General features: G+C 43.1%; 2 protein-coding genes and 1 long non-coding RNA gene across 5 annotated transcripts in view; 1 reads left to right on the top strand and 2 right to left on the bottom strand.

Annotated features, from left to right (window-relative positions):
• LOC105083743 (uncharacterized) overlaps nt 1–1,655 on the bottom strand; it is a 55,121-nt gene extending 53,466 nt beyond the window's left edge. The window contains exon 1 of the long non-coding RNA XR_836635.3: nt 1,517–1,655. This is a non-coding gene — a long non-coding RNA (uncharacterized LOC105083743). The remainder of the gene's footprint in view (nt 1–1,516) is intronic.
• On the top strand, nt 1,214–15,269 carry SAYSD1 (SAYSVFN motif domain containing 1). 2 transcript variants are annotated; one of them, XR_012501127.1, is made up of 3 exons: nt 1,214–1,628; nt 6,860–7,581; nt 14,831–15,269. XR_012501127.1 is itself a non-coding variant. In XM_010973683.3 (2 exons), the coding sequence occupies exons 1-2, from the start codon at nt 1,428–1,430 to the stop codon at nt 7,202–7,204; spliced, it is 546 nt and encodes a 181-aa protein (XP_010971985.1). In that variant the 5' UTR covers nt 1,214–1,427; the 3' UTR covers nt 7,205–7,599. The 2 variants fall into 2 exon arrangements, 1 of the variants encoding a protein (XP_010971985.1); XM_010973683.3 differs by lacking the exon at nt 14,831–15,269 and having other exon boundaries at nt 6,860–7,599.
• Nucleotides 15,270–18,952: 3,683 nt separating this feature from the next.
• GLP1R (glucagon like peptide 1 receptor) overlaps nt 18,953–24,016 on the bottom strand; it is a 31,922-nt gene continuing 26,858 nt past the window's right edge. The window contains exon 14 of one of the 2 annotated variants that reach the window (XM_074348645.1): nt 18,953–23,982. The gene's annotated coding sequence lies outside the window, so the exon portion shown is untranslated. The remainder of the gene's footprint in view (nt 23,983–24,016) is intronic. The other variant, XM_074348646.1, reaches the window with a different exon arrangement.

Raw genomic sequence — 24,016 nt, 5'->3', positions numbered from 1 at the left:
ACAAAGCAAAGGGAAAATAAGGTCACCAAAGCAAGATGGAGCCATACATGCCATTAGCACTTGGCATTAGATATTCTCCTTTTTCTCCTCTCATCCTCATCCCACTCTTCTCTACCTGTTTAAGGGCCCCTGGTCTCGGGCTTCTCCTGTAGGGCCCCACCTCCAGCAGTCAGTGTGATCCTTTAAAGATATGTCATATCATGTCATCTCCTACCTAAAATCCTCCAGTTGCTAACTATCACACACAGAACAGAGTATAAAGGCACTTGCTGTTTCCTATGATGGAAACACTCTTCTCCAGATATCTACTTGCCTCCACCGGTCATTTCATTTACATTTAGGCCTCTGCTCAAATGACAACGTGTCAGAGAAGTCTTCCCTGGTTTTTGGCTGTAAATAGCCCCACCAACCCTATTCCTTATTTTACTTTTCTTCATAGCACTGATCAGTACCCGGCATTACATTAAATATAAACATGTAATTATGCATTTCTCTTTCCAATCTAGAATGTTAAGTGCTACGAAACAAGGGGTTTTTTTCACCCCAGTGTCCCTGGTACCATACATGACACATAGCAGGCTCTTGATAAATATTTGCTAAATGAATGAAAGACTCCATTCTAGTTCATCTAGTTTCTTGACTCAAACTCAGCAAGATCCAAGAAATAGTTGCATCTCAATTATGTGAGTGGCATTTAGCTAGATGCTTAGAGTTTTAAAATCTTACAGTCCCTGACCTGAATTATGACCTTTGGGTGAGTGTGACTGGAAGAGAGCACAAGGGAGCCCCCAGCGTACTAGAAACGTTATCTGGGTAGTAGTTATGTAGGTGTACGCATAAATATAAACCTATTGAGCCAAACACTTAAGATACGTATATTTTAAGTTGCACCCCAATAAAAGTTTTGTCTTAAGTTTCTGGCCTATCTAGACACATCAACAGGTAGTTTCCAATGTGGCAGAGCAATGAGAGGTCTGCACAGCCTGCCTGCCATGTTATCCGTTAGAATGCCACCCTCCAAAGGGCAAAGACTGGCGCACCGTTAAAAGGAAAAGGGTAAGCTGTATCCTGCCTTCCTTTTGACGCCAGAACCTCCCACAGATCATGGGCCTTCTTCAAGGTCTGGATCACGGCAGAGCTTCCCTCAGAGGAGCCTGGGCCGAGAGGGGGAACAATGAGACAACCTTTATGCTTTAGATTCTTAACCACGTAGCTTGAGGAGGTGGACACAGCGTCCATACGTTTGTAGGGGACAACTCGCTGTACACACAGCCTACGGAACTTCACAAACAGCGCACGCCGGGCCCCGGGCCCTCAGTGCGCACGCGCAGCAGAAAGGGGCCGCTACGCAGGCGCACTGCAGCCTGGCGCCGGGCAAACCGGGTACCGACGCCCCTTGGGCGAGCGCGCCCTCCCCGGCGCGTGCCATGGAGCAGCGGTTAGCTGAGTTCCGGGCGTCCCGGAAACGAGCGGGGCTGGCAGCCGAACCTAGCACTTCGAGCCAGAGAGCACCAACCTCGGGAGAGAAGGCGGAAGCAGCTGCGACTCCAAAAGCAGCCCCAGGCTGGCTAAAACGGTTCCTGGTATGGATACCTGCGAGTGGCCAGGCCCAGCCCAGCTTTACTCAGGTGAGATGAGGGAGGTCTCGCCTCCGAGAAACTTGCTTCAGGGCCGCCGACGTGGCCTCTCACGTAACTCCGGCCGAGGCCCCGCCCCCGCCAGCAGGTGGTGGCCTACAGGCCCCGCCCCCTTGGGGGAGCGGCCCGGCCCGCAGGCCGCGCCCCCTCCGCTGGTTCCCGGCCCGGTCTTCGCTGGCGGGGCGGGGCTGTTGGCACCGTCCTTCAGCTCTGGGGCGGGGCCTCGCGTCTCCTGCCGCAAGTCTGGGCTCTGATAAGTGGCTTTGACGTTTTCTTTCCAGCCCGCGACCCACGCAGCTCCTGATTCCAGGCGGGAAGCGAGGGTCTGGGGTCCTGGAAGAAAGCTCCTCTGCTCTTGAGTTATTCACAGAGAGTTGAGTTATCGTTGTGCCTCTCCGTGGCTTTGGGAAATCTCTCCACAACCGTGTTGAGCCACAAGCCTCTGCTAATGGCGGGTAAAAGGTCTAATTGTGTACTGATAAAACGTGGCAGTAATTAAGGCGTCTTTTGATTTCGCACCTGGGCCACATTGCATCTAGTCACCCAAATAGCCTGCGCGATTGTATAAAAATGGTATTTGAATACAAAACTCGCGGAAGTGTGGTAACGAACTGCCAGTGGTGGCATGTACTTGTGCATCGCTATTAAACTGGAGAAGTCTGTTCAAGTTCAACAATGAATGTTCAAGGCAAAAACAGTATGTAGATTAGCATGATAGCTTTTCGATAATCTCTTATTCACATCTCTTTGTATCTTCATTGCTTTTGCTCATGAGTAAAGTGGCAAGGTGGGTTGCATGTGAAATTGGAGTATCTCTGTGGGAATACAGGACAAATCATCAAGGGGAAATCTGTAAGGCAATCTGTGACAAGGCCTTTGTACCTCCTAAATGCAAGAAGAGCCAAAAATTCCTTTTGAAAATTAAATGTGCTGGAGCAGAAGTGCACCTTACTCCTCTTAAGAACATTCCTCTTAAGTTCATTTATCATTTCGCCTGCCACATCTGTTTTTAAGGAAATTTTTTTTATTTATTTATTTATTTATTTATTTATTTATTTATTTATTTGTTGGTTGGTTGGTTGGTTGGTTGGTTGGTTGGTATTGTTTTTGTTTGGGGGGGTAGTAATTAGATTTATTTACTTATTTTAATGGAGGTACTGGGATTGAACCCAGGACCTCATATATGCTAAGCTACACTCTACCACTGAGCTATACCCTTCCCCTCCCCGATTTTTTTTTCTTTTTTAATCAAGGAGAACTTACTGTTACTCAGTTTGGATTAGATATTATTCTCCATGACACATAGAAAGAGAGTGCAGCAGAGTTCAAACAATCCATTTCCTTGCATGCAGTTTGTCCCAGGATGACTTTATCGTTAATTAAAATTCACTGAGCACAATTGCTTAGGATTTTAGAATCCATTTCCTCTACCTTTTTCCTCCCCACAGTTAAAAATAGCATCTAACCCACACAATGAGATTTTAACTGTATGTCTCATTTCCAAAGGTATATGAGATCATTGAATTGGACCCAATGAAACTGAACTTTGAGAAAGTTTCCATTATTAAAAACCCAAAAGCTGATGGCTTGACAAAAGCATGAGAGGAAGTTCTGGACCTCCAGTGCTTATTAATTACTCTGTTTTTCATAAGGGACTCTGTGTTAAGCTCATTTTCATTGACTCGGTTATCATTCCTGGGTTTGCTCTGGTGTGAAATTCTCATTAAATTTTTTTCTCTAATCTACCGCCTATCTCTACCTAATAATATTGGTGGCTCACAGTGTTTTGTCAGAGATTTCTTTAGCCTTCTATTTGTAATTGCTTCTTTTTGCTAGCTATTGATAAGGAAGCATCCACCTCCTCCTTCCCTCACTCTCGAATTTAGCCTGGGGAGAAGCAGTCTCTCCAAATAAAATAGTTCAGTCTGACGTGATTCTGCCACATTAGGACAAAAATACCTATGTGTGTATATATATATTTAAATATATATATATGTATTTAAATCCTGCTGAAACCCCCATCTCCCTCCTCAGACATATCCCATGCCAGCCCCCAGTGCTATTGTCTAGCCTCAAGGTCCATTGCCCACACTCACCCTGCAGTGCCTCCCCTCCAAGCCTTGGCTCAGGTGGGCCCACTGCTCAAATGCTCTCCTTCTTTGGCGTCACCTGCCCAAGCGCAGCCTTTGCATCACCTCCTCAAATCCAGGAGTCATCTTTTCATTTCTCCCTTTTCCTCACCATTATTCATTCATTCAGTAAAATCCTAGCATGTGCTTACTATGTCCCAGCTACTGTCCTTTATCCTGGGAGCCAGTGTTGTAAAGATGAAGCCCCTCTCTCAAAGAGCTGGCCTCTGAGCTGGGGAGCCTGGGGATGGCATGCCATAAAGGAAAAAACAGAATGAAGAATGCTATAGAAGGGGAAAGAAACCCAGGGTGCTGTGATAGTGAATTGGAGGTGAGGGTGTAGAGTGCTACTTTAAATTGGTTGGGCAGGGAGGACCTCAGTGAGAAGGTGATCTCACCATTTTCATGAGAAGGAACCACTCTTGCAGATACCTGGAGACAAGGCCAAGAGCACACGTGGTGATGTTTCTGCTGAGGTTTGTAGAAGAGGGGACGGGGCTTTCCTCTCAGAGGGAACCACAAGTGCAAAGGCCCTGAGGTGGGGAGCAGCTTGGTATTTGAGGCATGAAGTACCTTCCCTAAAATGCACCATATGTGCTGTGATGACCACAAATGCTTCCACACACAACTTTTACAGCAGCAGGTACACTGGTATTAAAACAAATGCCAAACGAGGCAGAGGGATTTCCCTGTGCCACCTCTCCCTTGTTTGTTCCCTTTGCCAGTTTGGATAACACCCCCACCCTACCCCATCTAACCCTTCCCCTTATCATCCCCCTTAAAGGTCCCTAATTAAGTAAAGGGCTTTGGAGGGAGACCATCCTAGGATCCTAGACCAGCTTCATTTCTGCTCATGACTAGCTGTGTGACTTTAGGGGAGTTACTTAACATCTTAGCATTTCTTTATCAGTAAATTGGGAATAATAATGCCTGCCTTCTGGATTATAGGAGATCAGGCATCTTGAAGGCACTCAGTAAATGGTGGCATAGTCATTATTCTTGTTATACTCCCTCAATAATAAAGTAAATTCAGCTTACTGTGAATTTCAAGTCATACACTTTCAAAATGTATTCTGTAGCCATCAATCCATCATTTCTCTCTGACTTCTGTGTCACCAGCCTAATCTCTGCGTGCTTTCTTGTTGGGCCTCCTGCATGAGCTACTAACAATTTCCCTGCTTCTACTCTTGCAGCACATTCTCTGCCTGGCAACCAGAGTAGTCTGAAATATTAATCGGATTATATTAGTTCCCTGCTAAGACCTTTAGTGATTTCCCTATTGTGCACACTAGTCAAATCTGAAAGGGACATTTATTTAATAAATGTGCGTGTGTATGTGGTGGGGGTTGTTGCTGATGATATGTTAAGGGCCTTTCCAATCTAATTTAAAAGATAATCATTACAATGTTGGTGCCAAAAAATATATAGTTTCTGACAATATAGTTTCTATACAATATAGAATTTCTGAAGCAACAGAAATCAGATGACCTGTATTTTTTATCGAGACTAAATAATATTTGTGGTCCCTTTTAAGTTGCCATGTAAAGAATAAGGGATATAACTGAATAAATGAACTAGAAGTTCTGCTGTGAACTGAGAACCTGTGTGTGGGGTGCTGTATTTGGCTCTGGAGACACCAAAAGATACTCAGTGGCAGCACGTGGCCTCGTGGTAACAACCTAGGGAAACGTGTGACCTATATGAAAAGAGACACCCTTGAGTGACAAACAGTTTGGTGCTCCATGAGAAAAAGAGCTGGTTAGAGCTCTGGGAGGCAGAGGGAGGCCCCCTCCATGATGGCCCAGGAAGTCAGGCATGCATGGTTCGCCCAGCGTGCTTGCTTGGAGGAGGCCAGGAGCTGAGGAATGGTGAGGAAGCAGAGGTATTCCGGGCCACAGAGGGGCAGTGTCTCTGGCAGTAAGACCAGTTGAACTGGGGCAGAGGGTTCACTTATAGAGCAATTGATTATGGGATCATGTTGTACAGGAAACTTTTTAGACTACTGTTTTAAAAACTGCAAGTCATGACTCACTAGTGGGTGGTGATGTCAATTTAGAGGATCTAGTCCTCTGTTAAAACTAAATTTAAAAAATAGAATAGAAAAGTAGAACTTCATATGTAATGAAGGTATTTGTTGATTTGTGAAAGTTTTTTTCCTTTTATTTATATGTGTGTTTGTGTATATATTTTTATATACATATATATGCTGGGTTGCAGTATAAAATGTATTTCTTATTGGGTCATACCCAAAAAAGTTTGGAAAATAACTGGACTGGAGATGAAGCTCCCTAAAGCTCCCTGAATACCTGTGTCTCCCATTAGCACCCAGAGCAGGGGCCTGTGTTCCGGCATTTCTGTCTGCTGAGTGAAAGCAAGGCCTTGGATTCCAGCCCAAGGAGTTTAAAATTTAACTAGCAGGCAATAAAAATTTGCCTAAGGTTTATGAGCAAGAGGTTGATGGGTGTTTTAGGAGATCCACTTAGCAACTCTAGGTAGGATGGTTTGGAGAGGAAAGAGTTAGGAGGTGGGGAGTCCAGTTAGGAGACCCTGCCTTGGTCTGGGGGGTGTGTAGGATGGTCACAGGGGATGGAAATGTTGTGGCTGTAACAGTGATTTTTTTTTTTTGTCAATATGTGGAAGAGGGTTTTGTTTCCTGTTTCTGGTATAGCCCTCATTTTAGAATCATGTCACTCACAAAAATTTAGCTCATCTAATCAAATCAACAAACATGGATTCTGTATACCGGATCCCCATCGACTGCATTGTCAATTACCCGGGAGTTTCCTTATAGAGCTCATATTAGCTCCTGTTAGCAGCAGACTAATCTGAGGAAATGTCTCCCTCAGATGGGAGGGAATCCATCTGAACGCTGTAAGGTTTTCTTCGGATCACATCTTAACAAGTGCTGATCAGTTTTGAATCAGTCAGAGCACACGAGCTCCTTGGAGACAGTTGTTTTAGAGAGTGGGGCAAGAAAATAGAAACCCACAAGCTGGAAGCCTTCCCGAGCTAGGACAGCTGCCTCTACAGATCGGTTTTGCCTGTCTGGCCCCATTATCTTGATTCTCACCTTGGTTTGTTTGTGTGTCCTAGGGAGCTGCTGAGCCTGGGAGCCGAGCATCCCAGCCACGGCGGAATGCAGTCGCGCCTCCGCCGCCCCCGCGGGACCAGTCTTTCCTGACTAACATCACCTTCCTGAAGGTGCTCCTCTGGTTGGTCCTGCTGGGACTGTTTGTGGAATTGGAATTTGGCCTGGCCTATTTTGTCCTGTCCCTGTTCTACTGGATGTATGTGGGGACACGAGGCCCCGAGGAGAAGACGGAGGGGGAGAAGAGCGCCTACTCGGTGTTCAACCCAGGCTGCGAGGCCATCCAGGGCACCCTGACTGCAGAGCAGCTGGAGCGCGAGCTGCAGTTCAGACCCCTGGTTGGAAGATAGGACCCAGCCGTGCTGTCAGCTAGCCTCCCAGGGCCCTCTTCCCTCCGCGGGGCGTGGACTTGTAGGTTTGATTTCAGGTTCCCAAGACTAAGGACAAACTAAGGACCCCGCAATTCTCCATTCTTTCCCTGGTCTCCTGCTGCAGTTTTATATCAGAACTTCTTTTCGCTTTTGGTGAAACTCCCGGAAAGATACTCACAGTGGGTCTAATGCAGTTTATAAAAATTTACATACTCAAGAAGGGAGACCTGTCTCTCTTTATTTGATAGAGGTGACTTTCAGAGCACTAGAAGTATGTTGGGGAGATAACTGTTTAAAATATCCACCTCTTTGAAGTAATGGCTTGGTGTATCAGGACTACACATTAAATGTTCTCTGTAAGTATTTTCATATCATATTTATAGCATTTTTTTCCAGGAAAGTGTAAGTTGCAAATTTTTGGTGGTAATTTGGGTGTGTGTGTGTGTGTGTGTGTGTGTGTGTGTGTGTGTGTGTTTTCCTGCCTTATGTCTTGCTTTTAATGGTTGTGGAAACATCTGCTTCTCAGAAACAGATCCCCATTGCCCATCACCATATCCCACACACCTCGGTTATCCTGCCTCCACTCAGTGAGGGCAGATAAGAGAAGACAAAGTTCTAAGTTCCAGGTGCAGGGAGAAGATTACACAAAGTCAATATTGGTAGATTTGATAAATGGTTATTAATGATGAATTCATCAAGAAAAAATTCTTCAGTACGTATAAAAGTGTTCTGGAGGTGGAATGCTAGACTTACTTACTGGCTGCTTGGGTTATTTCTTATGTTCTGATGGCTTTAGGGTAAGCAGTGCCTTTGACCAGGGGCCTCTGGGGAGAAATTATGTAAACAGTGGTAATCGGCCACACTTTGTGTTCCTTGCTCTTCCAGCACAAAGTTAGAGTGTGGGCTCATTAAAATTGGGCAAAGCAAGCCATTAAATACTTTTATTTTTTTACAAATCAAACTGATTAGTAAGAGTTTTTTAGTTTTTAAAGCAATAGTTTTCTCCAAACTTCAGATTCTAAGACATGAATGATTCTTCAGTAGTTTTTCAACTTCAGAATTCAGTTATTAATTCTTACATGGTGAAAGTAACTTTAATATTTATGAGACAGGACTAAACAATGGAGATCTATTGTTAATTCTTTTTCCATTCTTGCATGATTTACTTACAAAAATCTTAATTTAAATTTAACTTTCATTCCTTGAATGTCAACACTCTACTAGGTACTTGAGATATGATGATGAAAAAAGTAGGCATTTTCCCAGTTCTCAGAGCATATAATGTAACTGGGAATGGGGTGGTGGACAGAATAAAACAAGCAGTGCCAGCAATAGAGTGAGAGAAGTTTTAGTTGTTGGAGGAGCACAGAGGGGATGTGCTCATGAGTCATGCTTTGTGGCCCTTGTTGAAAGTTCTTCTGACTTGCTTTGCTCCTCTCTCCAGCCCTTTGCTGATTGGGAGTTTGCTGTCCCTGAGAGTCATCCATTGAGCAGAAGTTCCCTTTAGTTCATAAGGAAGTCTTTTCCATGAGTCCTGTCTGAGCTGGACTGGTGGAAAGTACGGGAAACAGAAGAATCCCTACTAAACTTGCAGGTTTCGATTGTATTTAAGATACATGATTTTGTTTCCTGATTTATTTTCTTAAGGCCTTCTTCATCTCCTTGTTATTTTACTTGGTCTTTTCCATTTCACAAAAGCCAAATACAAAGAAGAAATATCCCTCCCTGATCAAAGATTCACTGCATTGCCCCGGGCAATAAGTGAGCATTGTTTTAGGAAAGAATTCATTAGCATTTTAAAAATGTATAATTCAAGCTTTTACCTAAAACAAATTACCTGTGACTCTGAATTAGGAATATTTGGTCCAGTTAGCAATCCCAGCAAAGTAGAGACTTCTCTTAAGCATGGAAGAGACTTAACTTTAGAGTGGACCTCACTAGCATTGTTTGAAAATATAGCCGTTTATAATGACATGGAGCCTGGAGTGCCTTAAACCCACTTTTTGTGGGATTTGCTGTGAGCATTTTGCCACTTTCCCTTGCTCCCGTCTTCCCAAAGCTTGCAGGTGATGACAGCATTAACTTCTAGGAAAAGTGGGACGTGAGCCAATTAAATGCCTAGCAGGGAAGACAGGAAAGGATGGTATGTATTTGCTGTTCTTATTAGCCATTAAGCTCTAGGCGCAGTCTTGATTTCCTGAATTTAGAAAGGCCTATTGATCTCAGAATTTCCACTCAGGGCCTGACCATTAGCCCAGCAAGCAGCTTCCATTAAAGGCTGCTTCTGTCATCAGGGAACTTGAAATCCCAGGGATGTGTTCAGACCCTGTGATAGCTGTGTGCAAGGATGAGGTCGTTTTTGTCCGAGTCTTACAAGCAATTTGGTCTTTGCTTTTATTCACATTATCGCATCTTGCCTATTCACAGGGACTGTTAAAGGAGCCTCTACTTGCAGGGCTGGAAGAGACCCCAGAATGCCATCAGATGTATCCCCCTGCCTTGGGCTGGGCTGCATTTATTCCTGACTAAAATTTTTTTCCTAGTGGTCCAGAAAGAAGAATAATCCAGGTACAAGATTCAGGCACACCTTAGGAAGTCCTTTACGAAAGAACTTGAGCCACCCCAGGGTATTTCTTCTTATTCTAATCTCAGTGGACACAGAGCATCGTCCAGACTGGTAAACCATTAGTCAGTCCTCTTAGTCTTCTCTGTTATTTGGGCTAAATCATCCGAACTGTACCTCTGGGACAGTCACTTTCACACGAGTCCTGACCCATTCTGAGGGCACAAGGTCTGGACAGTGGTGAATGTCCAGTTGGTGGGCTGGGATGCCACGGAGCATCTTGCCACCAGGGGGTAGCATAGAGCTGCCACTATAAATCCTGGGTCCCTTCACATCACAGTTAATGTAATGTGGAAAAGCCACTAGGATGTTTATCTGAACCACTTGTGCCGCTTTTTCAGGCATTCTTTTCACTTTAAGATTTAGAGAGGAAAGGGCTCATCAGAGGTCCTGGGAAAGGCACAGAAAACTACAAGAGTGATTTATACACATATTTTAAAATAAAACAGTCCCTCTCTAGACTTAGCAGGCAGTCCTGCTGTCGAGGGGTTAGCTCTGAGCCCCGTAGGGGGAAAAAGACTAGGAACTTACACAGCTGGCAGAGAAATTTGATCCCTAAGCCAAAGAAAGTAAAATTTGAACTGTATGCTTTGGTTTCTGTCACACATACTTTTATTTCACAACATTGGGGCACTGGGCTGGATAAAGACTTGGACCTCACTCTCAGAAAGCTAGAGAGAAGACAAGGTGAGTGCACAAAGAACCAGACTATAAGACATATAGCAAAATACAGAGGCCTGTAAATGTATAAGTAGCGTGTGTGTATGTGTGTGTGTGTGTATTGGGGGAAGAGTCATCAGGAGAGACCATTTTCAAATCTGACTGTTACGCTATGTAGAATTGTCACTTTCCTATGAAAAGCACTGTTTCTTCATGCCATGAATTAATATTTTAAAAGGTGTGGTCTAGGACTACCTGCATTGGAATCTCCTGAGATAATATTAAAATGCAGATTCCACCCAGACTCATGACTCAGAATGTCTGTGGGCAGGACCATGAGAATTTGCATTTTAATAACCTCCCCGGGGTAAACTCCAGCTCACTAAAGATCAAGAACCAATGATATAAATCATAAATGTTAAAATAGGAAGAAAACTTAGTGATTATTAGAAACAAGCAAAGACAGATGGGTGTGTATTTTTAAAGGAGGCAACAAGGTTGCTGTTTTTCAAACTGTTTATTGGAAAGCAAAGCTAGAGAAAAACACACATACGGCTTTTTTTTTTTTCACACATATAGCTTTTAAACAATTAGGAATTAACTCCAAAGACTGTATAATAATTAAAGATGCTTTATTTTTTGAAGTCTTAAGAACAATTATTACAAAAAGAAGCACATGCTCATTTTAGAACATTTTGGGAATGTAAGAAAGAATAAAGTATTTTATTTTTATAGTTTTTTGAGGGTGAGGTAATTAGGTTTCCTCATTGATTTCCACTTGGAAGATTTACTGGGGATTAAACCCAGGACCTCACTGCATGCTGAGCATGTGCTCTACCACTTGAGCTATACCCTTCCCCCTTTATTTTTATAGTTGATGCATATATTCTAGAGTTCAAGATGTCCATAGGATATACACTGAGAAAGTCTCCCTCCCACCGTCCTGTTTGTTCTTTCTCAAGTCCACACATGACAGCATGCTATACAAATCCCTTTGCTTTCTTTTTTAGGAATTTAGGCTTTATTAACGTGCATTTGAAGTTTTCATAAGAGAATACCATGATCCAATTTCCATTTTTAAAAGGTCACATGTGGAGACAGGCATTCTCTGTGTCATCCATCCATCCATCCATTCATTTATGGAGCAGTTAATCTTTTTCTCCCCCATTGGTGAAAATGTTTACATATTTTTTATTCAGCTATCTTTTAAGATTTTGTTAACACATACTGACATTATGGCAAAATTGTTGGCTTATGAAGTATGTTCATACATTCTACTTTTTATATTAAAGTAGAAGGTTTTCATTGGGGTAAACCAATAATATTAACGATCATGATAATTAAAAACTAAAGGATAATAATATCCTAAAAGTCAACACAACAAAATTTACAAATATTTTAGAAAAGGAACCAAATAAACTCTGTATCCATTTGTTTTTAGAACGAATACATTTATGCATTCATCAACTTGACAGTTTTGGATAGCACTTTACCAAATACATTTTTTATACCAAATTCATTCTTTCATCAATGAAAGAATTACAGTCCGTAAAGGTCACAAATGAGGCCTAGTAAACTACTAACCAGCACCTACTTTTTCAACTTATTTGACTCTATCATGCCTCTCCCAATCTATTTATCCATCTGTCCTTCTATTATCCTTTTAGCTGTCTTCATGTCATGATTTCTTACGAAAAGAACCAAAAGCCTAACATAGTGTCTGCTGTGGACTTTGACGGAACACCTCATCTTTGCCAGGCCTGGTGCTGGCCTCTGAGCGCGCGGAGATAATGCAGACAAAGTTTCTTTTCTCAAGGATCTTACAGTCAGATTGGGGAAGGCAGCTAATAATCTGACAGTGACAGTACCATGTAGTGAGCCCTTTGACAAACAAGGGCCAGAGCACAGAAAGGGGATATCAAAACACTTACAGAGTCAGGGAGGGCTTCCTGGAGGTGGTGACAGGTCAGTGAATTTGAAGGCACATCAGGTACTTCCCAGGAAAGAAGGCAGGGCAAAGGAAGTAGCATTTCGCTCATAAGAAACCACTTGGGGAAAAGGCGATAATCATGAAAGGGAATAGCATGCATGGGGAAAACAACTGAGGACTTCCATTATTTCTTCCAACTAGTTGTGACATACATATGAAGACTGTTCATTGGTGTATTGATTTTGTACCAGCTCTTGCTCTTTACTGAATTGTCTTACTAATTATAATGGTTTTCTGTTGATTCTCCTGGACTTTCCATATAGGCAATTATTTTCTCTTCAGATAGTGTGAAATTTAGCACCTCTTTCTCCAATTTTTACACTTCTTGTTTTTTTCTCTTTGTTGAATGACATTGGCTAGAACATCCAGAAAAATGTTAAATCAGAATAATAGTGAATAATATCTTTTTTGTGTTCTTGACTTTAATGAGTATGCTGTAGTATTTTCCCCTTACACATGGCTTTGGGGTAAATAGATGGATGGACATATATCTCAAGGAATTATTCATCTGTACTTATTAAATGGTGTTTTTTCCTCTTAAGAATGGATGTTGAATTTCAGGAAATTCAGTGCAGTGGAGATTTGATTATGTGATTTTTTTCCTCTTTGATCAATTAATGTAATCAATTATGTTGCAGATTTACTCATACTGAACCATCCTTTTACTCCTGGAATAAAAGATCCTTGATTGAAATGAACTATTCTTTTAATATACTTATAGGATTGTTTGCTAATATTTTACTTTATTTTTGTGAGATGTTAAGTAATTTTCATGAGATTATAGTATTTTTGAGCAGTTTCTGAGATTTTTAAGCAATTTTCCAAAATTCAGATTTTGGAATACATAAAAGCTTATTTTTATGTCTTTATTATAGATTGTCCCCTTTTGTCATTATAAAAAAAAATCTTATTTTTATTATTGCTTTCTGCCTTGAATTTCTCCTTATCTGATATTAAGATTTGGTCACCTGCTTTTTTGTTTGCATTTGCCAAGTATGCCTCTGTCCACACTTGGTTTTTCAGCCTGAGTTATTTTTAGTAGGTGTGTTGCTTGTATATATGGAATAATTGGGTTTTGCTTTATCATCCATTATGAAAATTTTTTTTAATAATTGAGTTTAGCTCATTTATATTTATTGAAATCTTATTTATATCCTCACAATTTATGTTATGTTTTCTGTTTATATTGCTTCTTTTACTGTCTGATTTCCCTGTTTTGTTTCCTTTTACATGCGTGTTTCTCTTGATAATTTGGAAAGTTTCATCACTTTCAATATATCGTGCCACTCTTTTCTGGCCTGTAGAGTTTCTGCTGAAAAATCAGCTGATAACCTTATGAGAGTTCCCTTGGATGTTATTTGTTGCTTTTCTCTTGCTGATTTTAATATTTTCTCCTTATCCTTAATTTTTGTCAGTTTGATTAGTATGTGCCTCAGTGTGTTCCTCTTTGTGTTGATACTGTGTAGAACTCTCTGCTTCCTGGACTTGGGTGACTGTTTCCTTTCCCAAGTTAGGGAAGTTTTCAGTTATTAACTCTTTAAAATTTTTCTTGGGTTCTTTCTCTCTCTCTTTTCTCTTTCTGGGACCCCTATAATGTGAATATTAGTGTCCTTTGTGTTGTCCCAGAGTTCTCTTAAACTATCCTCATTTCTTTTCATTCTTGTTCCTTCTTTTCTGTTCTACAGTAGTTATTTCCACTAATCTGTCTTCTAGCTCACTGATTCATTCTGCCTCATTTAGTCTATTCTTTGATCCTTCTAGTGTGTTATTCATTTCAGTATATTCTTCAACTCTGTTTGGGTATTCTTTATAATTTCCAGCTCCTTGCTAAAAACTTCCTCCTGTGCATCTGTACTCCTTCTGAGTTCTCTGAACATCTTCACCATCATTGCTCTAAACTCTTTCTTGGATAGATTGCCTTGTGGTTCCCTCTTTATATTTACTGTTGAAGAAGATCTTTTTTGCTAGATTCCAGTTTGTTTGTTTTTTTTTTTTTGATAGTTGTGTAGCAGTCAGTTGTGGTTTTGTTATAGTTGCGAGGAGAGGTGAGCTCATGGTCCTACTACTCTGCCATCTTGACCGGAAATCCTGAATACATTTTATATCAGTGGAATTTTGTTGAATGAAAAAAATGCTAGAAAACATAATCTGTAGCAGTCATTCTAATTTTGTCTTGTCACATACTCTAAAATATTAGGTTTGTATCAAAGTAATTTGTAACAAATCATTATTTGTGAATGTTCCTTTTGCAATTTTATTAGTGCACCTACAAGTTTACCCTTGTGCTGTAAATCTCCTCACTTGCCTGGGTCTATCGTGGATGTGTTCACAGGAGCCTTTCAGGTGTGCACATCAATGTCACAAGGGAAAAGTCTGAGAACCTGGGGACTGGCAATAAAGCAGAGGTCACATGGACACCCTGGAGCATGTCCGTGAAGAGGAGCCTTTGAACCCCAATTTGTAAATGATATCTGCACTCCTAAACCTTGGAGACATGTCTTTGTTTGGTCAGTGGTGGTTTAGGTGGTTTTACCCTACCAGGCCATAAGTGGTCTGGCCCCTGCCTGCCTCTCCCAGTTACATTCACCTCATTCATGTTCATTCGACATGGGGGTTTGGCATACTTTTTCTGTAAAGGACTAGATAGTAAATAGTCTTCGTTGGCATACTGCCTTTATCATGACTACTCAGCTTGCCATTGTAGAGCAAAAGCAGCCATAGAACATATGTGAACAAATAAGTGTGTCAATAAAACTTTATTTATAAAACCAGGTGGTGGGCCATGGTTTGCTGACTCCTGTTCTAACACCCCAAATAAGCTTTTGCTTTAGGGTCTTTGCTTAGAACTCACTTTCCCAGATGATCCTAGGACTTGGTCCCTTACTCCGTTCAGGTGTCTCAGATGTCTTGTCATCAGAAAGACTCTGTGACCACCCAATCTAAAATAGAACCATACTCCCATATCTCCATTTTTTTTTCCCTTCTCTCCTGTGGTAAATGCTTCATTTAGTTGCTTTATTAATAATATTGATCATGTTTTGGTAAATTCTAGAGAAAAGCATACATGTTTATAGACAGAATATTTTTTATACATGTAGTAGTCCATTTACAGTGGACTTTACAGTAGCTTTGTTATGCAGAGTTTGTTTTTTATTGTATTCCTCTAATGACTGAGACTTAGACTGAGTTTGGCAGTGCCAAACATATATGGTTAATTGGCATGCGGTGATAGGAAAGAATTGCTTTGTTTAGATCCTCATCAACGAAAAAAAATGTTTTTGGCTATTTTGGCTCTTCTTATAGATTATAAGTTCTGCCCCATATGTAATTTTCGAAGAACTATTTATGGAAAGAGGAGAATTTTCTAGACAATTTTTGCATGTTTCCCAGAAGCAGAGGAAGCCTTCAGGTTGGTCCATGCAAGATGACTAGGGGAACTGGGAGATGGTCAGATAGGAAATTCATGTCAGGACCTGATAGCTTTGGAGGATGCAGCTCCAAGGAGGAGAGAGAGATCAGATCCTGAGGAGTCCACACAAGGTGTCCGTGACCTTGCTGCTGCAGACTTAGGAAGTCTACGTCAGTGCACCGCTTGGAGCTGAGCAGAGTCTCTCCATGTGGGTGGCTGACACAGAGGGTGTGTGCTGCATGTTATGGAGGCAACTCCAGGACTGGAGTCTGGGTGGCCTGGCGTGTTCTCAAGGGGTCTGCACCATGGCCGCAAAGCATCTTAAGAGCTGTTGCATTTCTAATGTGAGGAGTGACACTAAAACTAACCCAGTGAAAGAGCCTGAGAGGCAAAGGACCCCTCCTGCTAGAAGAGGGGCTGTATCTGAGAAGCGCACAGGGTTCAAGGCCAGGAGAATGGGGGAGAACTGTGTTTGCAGCTAATGCTAAGACTCCATGGATGTGGCATCTTTTCTGGACTTGTGGCCCCATCATGCTTTGATTGGCAGGTTGATGGTCTTTACTAGTTTCTAAAAGGTGTAAGTACCCTATGTAAAGTGTGTGTGTTATGGATGTTTTTCTTGTTTACTAATAAATTGTACTGAAGGATTATATTGAGTTCTTAATGTAACATGATTCTATCATGTAGTATGAATGCACATAAGATGTCCTTTCATCTGTATTTTTAACTGTAACTTTCCAAAGGATGCTGTTGGAAAGACATTGGTTTAGCTTAACCAGAGTGAGATGTCTTTACTTGGGTGTATGTCTCCTGCAGTTTGGTTCTCTACTTTCTGCTTCCCATACCAGGATTTGAAAGTAAAACACTTGTTTCTTTAAGCCAGAAATGTACATAAATGTTTATAGATTGTTGAACACTGAACCTAAAAGGTAAAATAACCGTGGCCTTTTTGTTGTAGCTATTAAATGTGTGTAGTTATGTTCCCCAGTCCTGAACCGTGTTTCTAATTGCACCTTAGGTCATTGGAACTGAAAAGGCTTCTGTAAACATTTATTATTTCAAGTCCTTGCTCTTTCCCCCTAGAGATATGGAAAGTTTTTTAAAAAAAAAATTGCTTGCCAATCCCCTCCATGTATTACCAGCCTGCTTCAGCCCCAAGGAGCTTCCCATCTCTTGGCATGGGACTGCTCAGTGTTTATTATTCTCAGCTATTGATTTTATTCTTGGAGGTTGTAACACCAATAAATTCTGAAGTCTACTGGTCATACATGAGGAAGAACCACAGTAATTCATTCTAACGCTGGTGCCCTGTATCAGTGGGGGGGAAAATTGCTGAATTTACTCTAGGCTGTGGGTCTTTTTCTCTTTCTAAAATCATTATGTTAGTTAAAATGAGCCTCTGCACCAAAGAAAATAATCTATCACAGCTTGGGATTAGAGAACTCTACAGGGAAAGAGCTCGGATTTATGGAAGGAGGAGCTAATAACATTGGCTAGAGATGGGGCTCCCAGCTTGGCTCGCTGTAGCTTGCCTCTTGTAATTCTCATTCTTTTTTCTACCTCTGCAATTTCCTCCTCGCTTTTACTACGGCTCTTTTTCACATTTAAACAGCCTGCTGTTTTTCATTATTTACTTTCTTATGTTCTGGCCTCTTCATCATCTCTTTCCCACCTAACCTTCCCACCTTTGGGGGACACTCAATTTCTACTTCCTTGTCCCAGTATTGAATCTATTTTCCTATCTTCTCCAACAATCTGGCTAAATTTGTTATCCATTCCAGTTTGTACTGCTGGATTCCCCCCACTATTTCTGAAAGAGAAAGAAAGGCTTTAGAGAGGATAGTGACAGAAGATTTTGGGTTGTGGGGAGATTCCCACCCCTTGGGAACGTCGACACACATGGCACATGAGCTAGATCCTTCACCAATTCTCTGTGGAACTCAGTTCTCCCCACCCATGGGGCATCGGTCACTGGAATGAGGCTTTGTGCTGCATGTGAACGTGGGTGACGCTGGAAGCCAGCAATTCTCATTGATTTCCACCATGGCTGGGCCTCAGCAGAGCAGGCTGCTCCCCTTACCCTTTCTTCAGGCTGGGGTTAAGCCCTGTGAAGCCACAGTGCACCCTTTTCCCTGAGGCTGAATCTGTCTGACTCATACCTCCTACCAATGGGGCGGTCATGATGGGTTTGGGCAGATGTTTTCCTGGGGGTTGAGATGGGAGGAAAACCTCCTGGTTCCATCTTGCTCTGACCAAGTGGCAAAGTGAAGACCCAGAAAAGTGAGACTATCAACAGGGGCGTGAATGAAGTTGCAGGCAGGATTGGGGCAGACAAACCGAAGTGCAGACGGTCTGTCTGCAGGTCTCAGGAACTGGCTGTATTTGTAGTTTGCTCTCTGAGTAAGAATTATGAACATTATGTCTGAAAGGGACAATTCCCACAGCTTGTCTAAAATAAGAGGTTTAAGGAGACCTTCAGATAAGTACACTGATCTTCAAACAAGGGTTACTGAAATGGTGGAGGGATTAGGGACAATCTACCATTCCTCTGCTCTTCTGTAAGAGTGAGTTGCAAATCTGGAGAGCAAGTGATTATTAAAATTAGACAAAAGTTCATTTTTCCAAAGATGAATCTCTTAACAGCAGCTCCATTCAAATTCTGCAGCTGCTTTGCAAACAAGACTCATGCTTTTATGGCATTTTTTTTTTTAGAAATGGATTTAATGGACTGAGTTCATTTAGACAGGAGATGAAATGAATGAGTGGAATTAGAATACACATCCATTTGGCTGCCAGTCATTGTGTAAGCCACTCGACCACCCAACTTCTCTAATTAAATGACATCGCAGTCCCTGCATAAAGGCTGCGATGGATATATTAGTACTTGGTTAGTACTTTGAAGATGAAAATCACGAGATGAGTAATGAGCAAAGATTTTTCTTCTTGTGGGCTGGAAACAGCATCTTTTGTGTTTTCCCACTGTACCATGGGTCACCTAGGTCGACATTGCAGAAAAACTCCTCCCCGTCAAGGAAGAATGAGAGACACAGTAAGGACAGGCTTTATTTAACTTACAAGGCAAATTAGGAAGGAGCCTTAATCCATTCACATCTGTACAAGGAATTATATACACCATGCACGTTGGCTACCTGTTGACGTAGGTCATATTTTACATGAATTTATACATTAAGAAATCACATGAAAATTATCTTGTTTAAACATTCATGAAGCACAAACATCCCCCGAGTGCACTGAAGAGAGAAATTCAGCTTTGCCCCTCAAAGAAGCTCAGCTCACCTCTCTCTTGGTGCTTCTAAGCTCTGCATCAAACCCCCTCCAAAGCTAATATTGAGGTTTATCTGTGTTGAGGGTGTGATTATTTTTAGTGGGAGGAGGAGGAGCTTAGAAGAACTGTAGATTTGGAAGTAAAGCATGAACTTTTGGCAAGATCCGGCCCTGTCTGCTTTGAACTTTGCCCCTTCCTGACCCCACTGGCTCCCCTGCAGAGAAGCCTAGAACCTAACTTGTTGTATGTTCCAAACTTTGCTGGGAGCTCTTTTTCCACCACTTCCAAACATTCTCATTTATATACGTTTTTCTTCTCCCAGGTTGCTTGACATAGAGATAATTAGTCATGCTAGATTGTCCGGGTTGACTAATTACTGATGGTTTTGACAGGCCTGGTTAGAAAGGTTGCATAACCCCAGTGTAAGTTAGGATCCAAGCTGCTGGCTGCAGCACTCCTCCCGTGCCAGAGTGTGGTACTTGGTACATCACTGCCAGCTGCACCCCTAAATTGGTCACGGCTGAGAGAACGGCACTCCCAGCACAACTAGAAGGGTCACCTCTTACTGAGGCGGCAGGGGGAGAAGTGCAGGATGCTCCCTGCAGGGATGGGGGGTGGGTACACGTGGGACTAGGGAGGAGGCTGGATGCATCAAGGGGAAAAGGCCCGCTGCCAGATGGGGTCCTGAAAAACTGGCTCAAGTGGCAGAAGGGGAAGAGAAAACTCTGCTCCGATACATTCAGATGTAGGCGAAGTCCAAGGGACTTCGGGGAGTTCATTGGAAAACAGGTTTGCTTATCTGTGTCCACCAACAGAGCAGGAGTAATTACAGATACCGTGGACACAGTGTGGCATTAAGTGTTTGAAATTATACTGCTTAACAACGCTTCCAGATTTGGCCCTGGGCGTGGGGCCAGAGAGCTGGTTTGAGCTGGCAGGTAACACTGTAGGGCATGGTGGTGTTGCCTGCAGAAGTGTCCCACATTGTGCCATTTTCCCCCCTCAAGAAGACTCATTTCAGCCATGGAAAGGAAAAAAAAAAAGGTTGATACTAATTTGGTTTCTGTTGAATATTTATCATGACATTCACATAGCTGTCTTAGCAGAGTAAGCTGACATATTTTATTTGCGAGTTTTTATAGCGTTTGGCTCCTCGTAGGAGCCAAAAGCAGGGTCAGCACGGTAGATTAGAATCAATTCAGTGGAGGGAAAATAAACCTTTGGAGTATATTTTGCCTTCCCTGAGCACGTCGCAGGCATTAGCTATAATGGGAGCCCTGTCTGCGCATGGAGAGGAAGCATCTATCGCTCAGGCTCCCACCCATCCTCGCCCTGGGCTGTGCGGTCCCCTGACCTTCACAGTGGGTGGGATGCTTTCAGATTCATCATCTCCTAACTTTATGCTGCTACGCATAGGACAAACACACCACACACACACACAGAGTGTTCTCTGCTTCTAGAGAAGAAAGAGATGGAGGAGGGAATGGGGACAGGAGCTGCTGAAACATGGCCCACACCGATGAGGTGACCAAGCCTTTTGGGACGTGGATGTGAACTGACTCTGTCTGCCCTCAGTGGTGGCTGTGCCATCTTTGCTAGGCTGAAGTTGCCCAGTTTGCTAGTCTTCTCCAACTTCAGAGCGTGCTAGAGAGGCAAAACGGAGGGTCAGGTTTTCTAGGTTCTTTTACTCCACTCTGTGTGGCTATCAGTACAACTTCTTAAACAAGCACAGCTGCATCAGAGAAACGTTAAGCCAACCCACTAAAAGAGACTGGACCTGCTGTCCGAAATGGCTCGCTTGCTGTTTCTGTGTATTCACGTGCTCTGATACATTCCATTTCTTAAAGACAAGGATGAATGTGGTACTACAGTAGGTAGTAGAGCATGCCCCCCTCTTCATCTCACCAGTATAAATCATTGAGGAGGTGGCACCTGTACCATCCGATGTGTCTATTTTTGCTGCTGTGTTTCTCTTTAACAGAAACTCCAGATAACACTGCCAACTTTCACTTAGCATATCCTGAATGGCCATTTATGTTTTTCATCTGTCCTTTCCAGAGGCTTCACTGGACTGGGAGGTGGGAGTTGGCCAGGGTCCTAGCCCATTTCAGCCATCATCTAGCACTGTGACCTTGGGCAAATCACCTCTGCAAGCTTCCCTCCTCAAGTCTCTAGATCAGGGCAGAGAGATCTCCAAGGTCTTTCCCTGCTCTGAGTCTCTGAGAACTCCACCGCATAAATTGCATTGAGGCAATAAGCAAATCATGCCTGCAATCTGGAAAGTTGTTTTAAAGGGAAGGCAGCTTTGCAATGTAAGAGGTTTGTTTCAGTTCTGTGATTTAGCTACTCCAAAGATTCAAGTGAAAAGATGAGTTGTCATGATTTAAGCCCCTCACAAGTTCGGGGGGAGCTGGCCAGAGTGCTGAACTCAGCTTCTGTTCATGACAGTCATCAGACCTGGCTGTACAACTCACACACACAGCACCTAACCCTGCTGGTGAGCGATAGTACCTCCAGGACAGAGGCAGGCAAGAGTGTTCTCAGCAAGCTCCAGACTTAGGGCATCAGGCATGTAAACAGCTGGTGGAATTTCGGAGTACATTGCATTCGATAGTTCCCAGATCTGTTAGAACTATATTTAGCTTAGGAGAGTTTGGGAATAGCTTTGGACGGAGTGCACTGCCACTCAAATGAATATTAATAGTGTGGGTCGTGGAGCAAAGAAAATATTTCTTCAATTCAGCATCTGGTATGTATCTGAGAAGGAAAAAGTTCCTCAGTATTAAAAGGCTTGGGGTATGGGGGTGTGATGAGCATTCTGAAATCAGGAATCAGGAGTGCTAGTTGGGAAAAGAACTCTGCTTAAAGTGTAAACCAAACTGTCTGAGCTTCCCAAGTGCCTAACTAAACACTTTCTCCCCACAGTTCTTCCCCTCAACAATTTATTTCTTGAAGATAATATCAATCTGACTCTTCCTTTGTTGCTAGTGTATTAATGAATCTCAAAAATCTTGGTTTATCCAAAATGGAAACACTCGCACCAGAGCTTTATCCCACCAATCAGTCTACCAGCACTTGCCCCCAACCCACTCCAAAAAAGAAACCACACGCATGATGCCTATTGGGAAGTTTGCCCTTATTCTGGGGAGGCAGGAATGTCCCCCCCCCAACCTCCCTACACTTTCTCAGGCAAGGAGGCAGTCTGCACAATTTCTTTCTTTAGCTTGAGGTTCAACTTCCCTATTAACATAGACACAACACTTCACTGACACTGAAGTCAGAAATTTTCTGCTTGACGTGTTTTATGTCCCATTATTATTTTCCCCGCACATCACAATCCTCTCTGAGGGGCAGAGGAGGAATATGTCTGGTACAAGACTTTGGGGGAGGGTACCCCATCACTCATAAAGGAGGAGGGAAAGATCAATTCATAAAGGAATTCATCCGAACACTCCCTCTGCCCTCCCAGGAGGCCTAGACTCCCAAGAGTTCTCTTCTGCTCTGGAAACTTCTTTCACATCCGTGAACTCAACTGCCAGCCTCTGTGGAATGGCTGTTTCCCTTTTGTCTAGGTCTCTGCATTGGTGCTACATGCCTTTTCACCAAGCATGGGGCAGGATTGATAGGTTTTCCCAGTTCTAGCCTCCCTGCCACTCATTATTTATGGGATGAGACTGGAGGCAGGGCAAACATTAAATAGCTCTAAGCATGGATGGATCAAATTAATAACTACCCCACTCCCCCAAACCACATCACAACCACCACAGTGATCTTGTTTCCATCAGGTGGGAGAAATCAGAACTGCACATTGGCAGTATAGACTATTCACAGCAATAGAAAAAAGTGAATAAAGTATATACAAGCTCCCAAGTGGGGGAATTTGAAGGGAAGAAACGAAGGGCAGGGGAAGCCTGTCTCCATGGTAACAGTAGGGACCAGTGGTTTCCCCAGGAGAGGTTCTTCTCAGTCACATGACCTAAAGTTAGAGGGCACACCCAAACCCATGCAGGGTACATAATCTGGTCACAAATAGAAAGTATTTCTATGGAGAGGTGGAGGCAGCCTCTCTCGGCCCTCTGGGTTCCCAACAGTAGCAGGTAATCTACAACTCCAGTGTGGACCTTCCTCAAGTCCCCCAGATGAACCCCAGCACATTCTTGAGCATCTCTAGAATAGAATTCAGAGCGCATACCAAGGGCTGGACCCCTTGGCAGTGGGCCAGCAATAAAGCAACTCAAACACCCAGGGGAGAAGAGGGGACCAGAAAAGGAAACCTTTGGGTACCTTCTCAGTGTTCATCCTCAACACCACCCACAGCCATTTCTAGAAATTGCTGCCAGGAGTGGCCCAAACAAAGCATCCTAAAGAGAAACTAGGTGGTGATATTGGGGGGGGGGGCGCGTGGTAGATGAGGGAAACAAGCAACACTGACATGTGTCCAGTGTCCCTTAATGAGGCAGCAGATGGGGGTGGTGACCCCGACTGGAGGTGGCTCGCGTTACCCAAGCTCTGTGTTCAGCTGAGGTTATATCCGCCTCTTTCAGAACCACGTCCTCTTGCAAGCCCCAATCCCACTAATAAGCCATTGACCTTGAGTTTGAGTCTGGGGCTGATCTGCCGCTGTCTGGGGGAACCCCAGGGGCCTTGTGGCTTAACAAGAAGAAATCCTCCTTGTTTTAGCAGCAATTGTTTTTTCCTCTCCTCCCGCCGCAGTGATCAAATTAACAGGCTGCTTCTCCTCGGAGAAAATGTGTCCACGGGTCCCAGGAGGCACTGCCCATTTGCCTGTCTGATGGGTTTGGGAAGGGAAAGCGTGGAAGTGT

Source organism: Camelus bactrianus, chromosome 20 (genome assembly GCF_048773025.1).
Source record: "Camelus bactrianus isolate YW-2024 breed Bactrian camel chromosome 20, ASM4877302v1, whole genome shotgun sequence".
Lineage (NCBI taxonomy): Eukaryota > Metazoa > Chordata > Mammalia > Artiodactyla > Camelidae > Camelus > Camelus bactrianus.
The sequence above is the reverse complement of the archived record's forward strand: the minus strand, read 5'-3'. Positions and strand labels throughout refer to the sequence as shown.

What these genes read in the sequence shown, in the direction of transcription:
- SAYSD1 (XM_010973683.3), top strand. Translation starts at nt 1,428, where the DNA reads ATGGAGCAGCGGTTAGCTGAGTTCCGGGCGTCCCGGAAACGAGCGGGG. An exon ending in CCCAGCCCAGCTTTACTCAG is followed by an intron (nt 1,629 to 6,859) that starts GTGAGATGAGGG and finishes TGTGTGTCCTAG; the next exon opens with GGAGCTGCTGAGCCTGGGAG.